This window comes from Rutilus rutilus, assembly GCF_951802725.1.
Source record: "Rutilus rutilus genome assembly, chromosome: 4".
NCBI lineage: Eukaryota > Metazoa > Chordata > Actinopteri > Cypriniformes > Leuciscidae > Rutilus > Rutilus rutilus.
In genome coordinates this window covers 13,471,625-13,480,997 of record NC_140212.1, presented here as the reverse complement: position 1 = coordinate 13,480,997, position 9,373 = coordinate 13,471,625, and the positions used below count along the sequence as shown (strand labels likewise).

The window sequence follows — 9,373 nt, the reverse complement described above, 5'->3', positions numbered from 1 at the left end:
TGTATAGCCTACAGCACTCGCCTCCAGACGCCGTGTTTTTAAAGGGGCAGTTGTTGAGTGCGTGTCGCGCGCTGTTGTCAGAAAGGCACACGCGCCTTCAGCCGACTCCACTCGAGCGCCACACACGCGAACAGAGCCTTTCAATTCATTACAGCAGGCACGCGCCCGCCCCGCGCGCACACACACTTTACCTGTCAAACTCCACGACTATTTTTTAAACTTCACGACTGTGAGTTATTTATGTGTAAACTTAACAAAAGTGTTTTACTAAATACGTTTGTATTTAGGGTCAGTGACGTCACGCTCGTGTTTTAGGATATTTGAAGTTTTTCATTAAAACGCAATAGAAAATGACTTGAATATGAATAACATTTACACAATTTCTGGATGAAAAGTTATTTTGATATTTTTGTTGGGTCTAAAGTTAAAATGCCCTGGGTGGTGTAACTGTCCAGACTGTAAGCTAAAAGAAAGAAAAAGAAAAATATTAAAAGGCTGATATTTTTGGAGAAAATACGAAAACCATAATATGTAAACACTTTTTTCTTAACAAATATTTTATTATATAAAAAAAATATATTAAGAACCATCCACAAAAGTCGTAGGCTATATATTTCTCAGTATTTTAACAATCGTATTCCCTCGTTTTAAGTAAAACACTGTTTTTATGATTATTAACAATAATTAAAGCAAATAGCCATCTTATGTTTACACACTCTCATGTGAGTACTTGTTCCTGTATGCCTCTCTCTGCCATTCTCACCCACAAAAGTGTTAGTAGGATGAGCCAACAATATGTTTATTTTCCAAAAGTGCTGTCTTCTCCAAATTGGCATTCATTATGAGCGCATGCAGTCTGTGAAACGGTCCAGTATGCTGGTCACGTCTCCTCCTGCCTGACAACAGGCAGACTGCCGAGGCTTAGCAGGCTTATCACTTTTGTTGCCCATAAAAAAGAAAATGTGCAACGAAAATCTACACTTGACACTTGACTGTGTTCTTATAAAATTGCTTTCAGTAATCAACAAGATAGTAGGTTGCAGTACACAAGCAAACTCAAGAAAACATGTTTCTTTTAGAAACTTTTATTATGAGACTAAACTGTAGAAAATATGGAGATAAGGCATATTCTTATTTTCTGAAAGATGCAAACCCCAGCATTGTAAAGGCAAAGTGGAACAGTGTGGAGACACAAAACACCTCCGTTTGGACAATAGCTGCATAACCTTTGATCACTTCGAGTCATATTACAATTGCAATTATAATTCCTATTAAATAAGACACGTTGGTGTTGAAATTTAAACTCTTGAGTATTACACTCCTCTAAAAACCCCACAACCGTAAAGGGAATTGCCAGCTGCGATGCATTTGAGACTATAAGTCTGAATAAGCGAGAGGTAATGAGCAATTTACGGCAAGCTATAGGTCAAAAATATATACATATTAAAATGAATGTGTACAAAAACATCTATAAATCTCTTACATACAAAAATAGCTTAATATATTTCAAAAAAACATTTTATACAAATAGAACTTCATATAATAAAATTCGCCAAGTTGGAAGCATATTAGAGTTGTGAGGGGGTCTATCAAGGCAAACCTTCTTTGATTACATTAGCATAGGTAAAGAACAACGTTTGCTTATTGTTGTTTATATTTCCACAGTGTAGTGGAAAGTCATTTTAAAATAGATTTCTTGGGCGAATGCGCTGGAAGGACTGGTCTCCCGCTCTTCCCTTTTAGTCCTTTGGCTCTTTGACACTCGGGATCCGTGGTTTGCCGGTATGCATGGGCCATCTCTGGGTGTGGATTCGAGTCTATCCGAACCGGACTGCAGCGCAAACGCAGTGCTGTGTTCTTGGAGGACATCAGAGTTCCTCCCAAGTGAGTGCTGCGATTTTTATGCGTTTCCTAGAAAGAGAACATGTCATGGTGAATATCTTGCATGAACAACAAAATAGTAAAAGCGCAGCAAGAGCTGCAAAAATGATGTTTTGATTCATACGAACCTTTCACGAACGTTCAAAACCAGTTGGTGAAGTCCAGGAGCTCTTGTTCTTCTGGACTCAGAGGGTCGTAGGAGCCCTCATCTGAAGAGTAAGAGGACACGGGCGAACCGGCCATAGAGTTCATGTCATTCGTGTAGTTCTGGGAGATGGTGGGTGACAGGACGCCCGATTGGAACGCCGCGCTCACCGCGTCATGCTCGTCCAGGAGCTGCTGGAGCGCGCGGATGTACTCCACAGCCGAGCGCAGCGTCTCCACTTTGCTCATCTTCTTGTTCGCCGCTCCGTTGGGAACGTGTTCGCGAAGAGTAGCAAAGCCGTTGTTCACCAGCTTTACCCGGTTGCGTTCTCTCTCGTTCCGCCTGGCCACCGCGTGCGGCTGCTGCTGAGGCAAGCTGTACCCGAAGCCGGCGAAGTTGAGCCTCCTTTTGCACCGGAGCAGCTCCGGGGAGGACGAGCGCTGCCTCTTCGCCTGCTTTGATGCGGACTTGTTGCTGCACTGGCTGTCGGTCGGACTGAGTTGGATGCTCTGCGAGGCAAAAAAGCAGGCAGGTGCCATGAACTGCTGCTGGTTTACGCTTATTTCCATCTTGGCAGTGATGTCCATTTCGCGGATGGGAAAAAAGAGCGAGGGAAAGCACAAAAGTTTCTTTGGACTGCCCAGTGGCCGTGCGTCTTGCTCGTGGCGTTCACGTGTGGCTTCAATGGGCAGGGGTGCTCCGGACTCTCGACCTGTTCTGAGTTAGGAGATGGAAACAGCGCGGCCTTTTCAATACGCCGACGGCCCGCCGCGCGTTCTCCTGACCACGCCCCCTGAGATGCGCTTGCTTTGCGTACGCCAGGCGCGTGCCGCTCCTGCCACTGAGTAAACAACTTCTCGTAAAGAATGACTAGAGGTGTTTTTCGGTTATGACAAGTGTTTCTCAGAGAACAAACACACGCACACACTTAACTTCGAGCTGCAACGAAGGCATCGCGTGACCTTGTAAAATTAAACAAGGGCGCAATTCGATTTTTCATTATGGCGCGTAATTGAGAAACGCGTCATTAAACTGGCGATTAATAATGTTAAAACACGGACAAACTTGAGAAAAAAAAGAATCGAGCATGTTTACGGAGACGATGGACTGTAGTGCATTTACAGCTAAATATACACTCAAAGGTTCATGAATTTGTTCAAATTGTAGGCTTTTATAATAATGGCAGAATATAATCTGTAATTATCAAGAATTTTTTTTTAGAAACAAAACAATTCATAGAAAATGTGGCCTATAAGGAGAGAAAACTATCAAACTATTGTTTTGGCCATCAAATAGCCTAGCTACTGTCATCAATGATAACAAATTAACATTTCAAACACATTTGACAACTTGCCCTGACCTGACATTTACGGGAAAAATAGCAAATGTAATTTGGAGGACAGATGGTTTCAAGGTGTTTGAAATCAAGAACATTTACTTGCAACATTTTTGGGCGTATGATAGTAAACAATTTGTAACTGCTGTTGTGAATAAGACCCACTTGTTCACATCCATTCAAGAGGCGAACAAACTTCATTCAAAGCACTTTGCTTTCACTGGACTCAAATGTATAGTTTAGTTATGAATTCACGCCTGTCACGGTAACAGTTACATTGTTAACGCGTTGCGCCATATAATATAGCTCCATATAGAGAGAGAGAATCTTTAGGGAATCAGAGCAAGATGAATTTGGCCAGTCATTATAAGAAATCATCACAGTTGGAAAGGCGGAACGAATGGTTTATTTTGTGGACGCGCGTTAAGAAAAGCTCCCGACAATTTATTCACTCTATTTACTTGCATTATATCTCTCGATTAATTTCGCTTCTTTCATAGCATGATAATGGCACATTACTTTCAACCAACTTTGTTTGAATGACTTTGCCTGCGCCGGTGTTGTGTGCGCGCGCGATGCATGTGGAGTGGAGAGGGAGGGGGGGGGCAATAAATTGTGTAATTTCTCTTAGTTGGCTGAGGCATTCAAGATCAGGCCAGCATTCAAGCACCCAGCCCCCTCCAACTTTCTTTTCTCTCCCTCTCTCTCTCCCCCCCTTCTCCTTTTTTAGAGCAGCAAGGGCGTTTAGAAAAGAAGCGTGGGTTCTATTCACTCCGGCTGGGACTCTCTGAAACATATCCACCATGCTCTGTCAGTGCATTTGCAGAGTCCAATTAGCGTTTTGTAAGCCCCTCTTTCTTTCATGATACTCTAGGCTCAGGGAAGGTTCCAGTCATTCCCGGGTGTAATAATTAATATGACATCTGGGCGTCTGAACTTCTATTGAAACACCTCTGCACTCGGAGAAATGCTGTAAAATAATAAAAACAAAACAACTCCATACAAAGCCGTTTGTTTTCTCCTATATCCCCGGGTTTGATATGCAGGATTATATTTCAATTTGTAAGCTGTTAAAACTACATTGTAAAGTTGTTATTGTTGTTTTTATCGCTTCAATGACTATTCATTGCTGCTATTTGGAGCAGATGCGTGGCGTTTATGCACTGCTATTTCTGGATGAGAGCATGTTGAAGTAAATGAAACGGTCATATCATATTCGTGAAAGAACCGAACACCGATGATTCCTTGTTAAATGCGCGCGCGTGCTTCACACCCATGTGCACGCGCATGAAAGTCTGCAGCGCGCGATACACTGCAGTCGTGCAGAGACAGTATAATGTAGGCAACACGATGTTTACTGAACATACGTACATAAGCTAGTCCTATAAAACACACTGTCACAGTATAGAGGATCTACACGTTTTTGAACAGTTATTTGGAGCAAAGAGTTGTGTTGCAAAAAGGGAGTTTTTGCATGAACATTTTAGGTTCCCCAAAGAACCTTTAAATGAACAGCTGTTAACAGATTTGAACATCTGAATTATCTAAAGAACCTTCTGTTTCCACTATAAAGAACTGTTTGTAAAATGGAAATGATACATGGATGTTTAAGGTTCTTCATGGAACCACAAACAACTTTTAAATGTAAGAATTTTGGGGGCTAAATGATTTGGTATCACACTTTAAAACAACTGCAATTAAAAAATTATCAGAGAGTGATCAGAAACTTTACCAGTATTCATCTTATATGTACACTGTAAAAAATCATATGATCAATACATTTTTAAATTGCTTTAACTCATCAAAATAAGTTAAGTTAAAAAAAAAGTTATATAAGATTCTATTTTTTTAAAAGTAATTTAATGTAATTCAAGTTGAAATGACCTAAACATCCAAGTTGATTGTACTTAAAAATTTAAGGCAGCAACTTTTACAGTGTAGCCTACTACATTTTTATGTAAAAAATGCATAATTGCAGACAAAAGTCTCCCAAAAATCTCCCCTTAACAATATAAGGCAAAGGCCAGATGTGTTGGTCATATCAGCCATTCATTCATTTCACTTAGCTTGAATATGTGCATTAACTACCACCATACCTTGGTGTTTTTGCGATAACATTTCTATACAGAGTGAGGGATACTGTATGCTAAACTTACCCTACCTGAAAACATCTGCAGGTGTTGAAAGGTAACTTAGTCCAGATGTTCATTCAAGAAGAGTCTTTGCCTGCTGTTGTGTAATTTCTGAGGACTTCAGCTCTAAATAGATCAGGTAGTTTGGTCATGGTCCTACATCTCCTGTGTAAATATAGACATTCTAGTGCAATATTCCCATATCCTATACAGTCATCACATGTTATTCTAACATCAATTTCTGAGGTAGGCTGATGAAATGAATAGTGTTTTTGTATTGGACTTATTGTATTGGTACGATTTTTGTAGATATAGTGTAGGTCTAATTATCTTTAGCTATTTAAATGGTGAGCCCATGTACAATATATAGGCTATTAGCCTTCTTTATATTGAACAGTGGAGTTAACAGAATGGCTGGTAAATGGTACAGACACCTACTGCCATCTACTGGTGAAGTCGTGTGAACTGGTGTGTGTGTGTGTGTGTGTGTGTGTGTGTGTGTGTGTGTGTGTGTGTGTGTGTGTGTGTGTGTGTGTGTGTGTGTGTGTGTGTGTGTGTGTGTGTGTGTTATGGTCCTGTTAATGTCAAAGCATTTCAATGCCCACTTTTCCCCAGTGTTAACTGTGCAAATGACAAATAAATGCCTTTTGACACCATGAGGAAACAAGCTTATAAATCATAGAGTTTTTTTGAAAATGTAAAAATGCAGAACGTTTTCTGTGATGGGTATGTTTAGGAGTATATAATATACAGTTAGAATAGAATATACAGTTTGTACAGTATAAAAAGCATTACGTCTATGGAGAGTCCCCACAAAGATAGCAAACCAGACGTGTGTGTGTGTGTGTGTGTGTGTGTGTGTGTGTGGCAAACGGGTATCAATACGTTGCCTTAACTTAAGACAAGGTTGATGGGTGGGGGTTGGGTATAAACTATAAACGGTAGGCCATATTATTTTTTAACATACTTAAGTAGACCTATATATTTCTGTGGTGTTTTATAGCATTTCGATAACCACAAATTTTTCATTATTAGTAAGTTAGAAGTGTATTTTACCTGACGTCAAACAGACACGACACGAGGACGTATCTAACAGTAGGACTAACTTAGGCCTATGTCGACAAAACATGACAAGTAACGTTAGCTACATTATAAATATATAACCAAGACGTTAGTGTTGGTTTTAGAAAGTATTTTACATAACTGACGGTGCTATATGCTATAAATCCTCTTATTAAGTAGCCCTCCCTAAAATCAGTGTATAATTCTTTCTCGTACTGGCAAAACACGTTCCTTCACCTGCTGGACTCAATTAACTTGGCGCCATCTCGTGGTCATAAACAGAACATCAATGTAGCCTACAGATAGTTTTAAAAAAATAATTTATAACGGGATCCTGCGTTAGTTTTTCCAATCTTGAAAACTCAATCCCTTCTAATTTTATTAATTATTAAATCAATTATGTAACTAAGTTAATTAAATTATTACATCAAGAAGAGAAGCAAAAGGGCAAAGTAATCGTTACGAAATGCTGACTTTGAACTTCATCCTCACCCAAAACTCCCCCTGAAAAGTCGTTCCCACTGGATATTCTCCAAACATCCCCGCGGTTTATGGGCAACTCGTCGTGTGACAGGCACACACTGGCCGTTCAGGGGGTGTGGTGTCACGTGGTACTGGTACTTTTAAATCGATGGAGTTTTGGATGGGTTGTACAAAGTTTACAGAAGCATCCAACAAATCAACACCACCTGAGGACTGAAGCAAGAATGGACGCAGGTCTCAAGCAGATGAACGGGGAACTGGAGAGAAAGGTGAATAACTTTATATTTTTAGATCTTTTATTCTAAAACTAGACTATTATTATGATTATGTTTCTGTATTATTTTAAATAATGTATTTATTATAGCACTTCCCCAACATTAGAGGAAAAACAAAACAAGAATAAAGACATGCTGACTTGGTTGAAGCTTACAATAGTCAAAGTCAAAGTGTAAATTCTGTGTGGATCTACATTTTGTCAATGACAGTCTAACTCACTTATTATTGTCAGACCTGACTGGAAATTTCTCTCCAGACCACAAAACAAAGGCAAGCTTAGTGTAGCGTCCATTGAAAGTCCAGTAGAACAGTAACTACATGTGTTAAAACTGATCATATTTTAAGCAAGCAGAAATGTTAATCTGATGCTCTCAAATAAGTCAATAATACATTGTCTTATTTTTATTTTAAGGTATAATTTGGGTGCCTCAAGGTGTATATTGTACTTGAAAGAACATTATGGATTGAAAGTTATGAAATATCAGAAACATTAGTCAATAATTCAGTAATTGCTTTAATGTTTGTTTAATTTAAATGTTGAGTGCCCTGAGGTTTATTTTGTTCTTTAAAGTGTATTATGGCAAAATAGGGGGGAAAGTTATGATATCATTAACATTTTGATGGAATGTGGGTTCACAGGAATGTGAGTGTGACTTTGGTCATGAGTTTTAAAGTCTTTCTGCTCATACACACACACACACACACACACACACACACACACACACACACACACACACACACACACACACACACACACACACACACACACACACACACACACACACACTACTACTACTTTTGAAGCAACATTAGGATTATGCAATGGTAAGATAATTATACACCTAATTCTAAACATACACGAACCTACTGACATTGAAGCAAACATTATTTGCATTTATTTTTACATTAATTTCCAATTACTTAGAAAGGTGAGTGTGCCTTGAAAGTTAGTCATCAGTAGTTTAGCTGCTAATGTGTAACAGACACGGTTGCATCTTAAAAAAAAGAAAAGAAATAAAATATATACACAAGCAGAGACGGGTCGTTCTGTGTCCGTTGGCACTATGGGAAAACATTAACTAATATTCTTTTCAAGGACAAAAGAAATAAATGTGGGTGCTGATCAAATATAACAAGTGCAAAGCCCTCAAAAATGTCATTTTAAATCATGGTTCGGCACTCATTTGATGCGTGTTGATGATGAAGAGTGCAACTGTGTGAGTGTCTCGATCTGCTTGTTTAACAGGGCTCTCTGACCTCATCCTACCTGGAGGAACCATTTAACAAATCAGGAGTGGTGTCCTGGATCTTCTCTCTGAAAGAGGAGGTTGGCGCTCTTGTAAAAGCTCTGAAACTTTTTGAGGTTTGTATCCTGACACATATGACAAATCTCTCCATTTTCTCTCTCACTCTTTCTCTCGCTTATGTACACTTGCGTTTATCTAAAGCCAAAACATGAGGGTCAAGGTCATTGGAATGATAGTGGGACAGAAATGCAAAACATTGAACTTTTTGTATTTGTGGTGCATTAGGCAATCCTGTGCACATTATGTACATTCAGCTGGGTTAAATAAGTTTATGACATGCCATCAGTTCATAAAACAGCAAGGAAATATTGACCTCACAACACCATGACATATTAAAGGACAAATTTGCAGATTTTCAACCAGCTTTGTATTGTTAAAATTACGTTAGTATGTATAGTGTAACGTTTTCTTGAGCAGAAAATCAGCATATTAGAATGAAGGATCTGAAGGATCATGTGACGAGTAATGATGCTGAAAATTCAGCTTTGCATCACAGAATTATTAAAAAATATATTCAAATAATATAATAATATCAAGCAGAATTGTGTTGAAAGGATGAAAGGATTTTACACCCAGACTCACAATCAGAAGAAAGTAGTACCTTAGGGTTACATCTGCTTGTCAATGGATGTCAATGTGTACATTTGAGGTTCTAATATAGATCCTATTATTGTCCAAAAGCTGTACATAAGGTATTTTTCCTATTTTCCTATTTTTGTAGGATAAACACTCAGACACTTATTGATAGGAT

At 39.0% G+C, this 9,373-nt stretch overlaps 2 protein-coding genes across 3 annotated transcripts in view; one reads left to right on the top strand and one right to left on the bottom strand.

The window, feature by feature from the left end:
• Nucleotides 1-1,077: 1,077 nt before the first annotated feature.
• On the bottom strand, nucleotides 1,078-6,804 carry ascl1a (achaete-scute family bHLH transcription factor 1a). 2 transcript variants are annotated; one of them, XM_084406681.1, is made up of 4 exons: nucleotides 6,551-6,804; nucleotides 5,524-5,659; nucleotides 2,010-2,535; nucleotides 1,078-1,911 (listed from the first exon to the last, which is right to left on the bottom strand). In XM_084406681.1, exons 2-3 carry the CDS (start codon nucleotides 5,569-5,571, stop codon nucleotides 2,023-2,025), a joined length of 561 nt encoding a protein of 186 aa, XP_084262807.1. In that variant the 5' UTR covers nucleotides 5,572-5,659; nucleotides 6,551-6,804; the 3' UTR covers nucleotides 1,078-1,911; nucleotides 2,010-2,022. The 2 variants fall into 2 exon arrangements, with proteins under 2 accessions (XP_084262807.1, XP_084262806.1); XM_084406680.1 differs by lacking the exons at nucleotides 5,524-5,659; nucleotides 6,551-6,804 and having other exon boundaries at nucleotides 2,010-2,867.
• A 350-nt stretch (nucleotides 6,805-7,154) lies between these two features.
• pah (phenylalanine hydroxylase) overlaps nucleotides 7,155-9,373 on the top strand; it is a 14,182-nt gene continuing 11,963 nt past the window's right edge. Inside the window, exons 1-2 of the mRNA XM_084406679.1 lie at nucleotides 7,155-7,308; nucleotides 8,562-8,678. Coding sequence (XP_084262805.1) covers nucleotides 7,264-7,308; nucleotides 8,562-8,678 — 162 coding nt within the window. The 5' untranslated portion in view covers nucleotides 7,155-7,263. The remainder of the gene's footprint in view (nucleotides 7,309-8,561; nucleotides 8,679-9,373) is intronic.

Bases quoted from the DNA above. Each gene is read 5' to 3' on its own strand.
- ascl1a (XM_084406680.1), bottom strand. From the start codon at position 2,613: ATGGACATCACTGCCAAGATGGAAATAAGCGTAAACCAGCAGCAGTTC.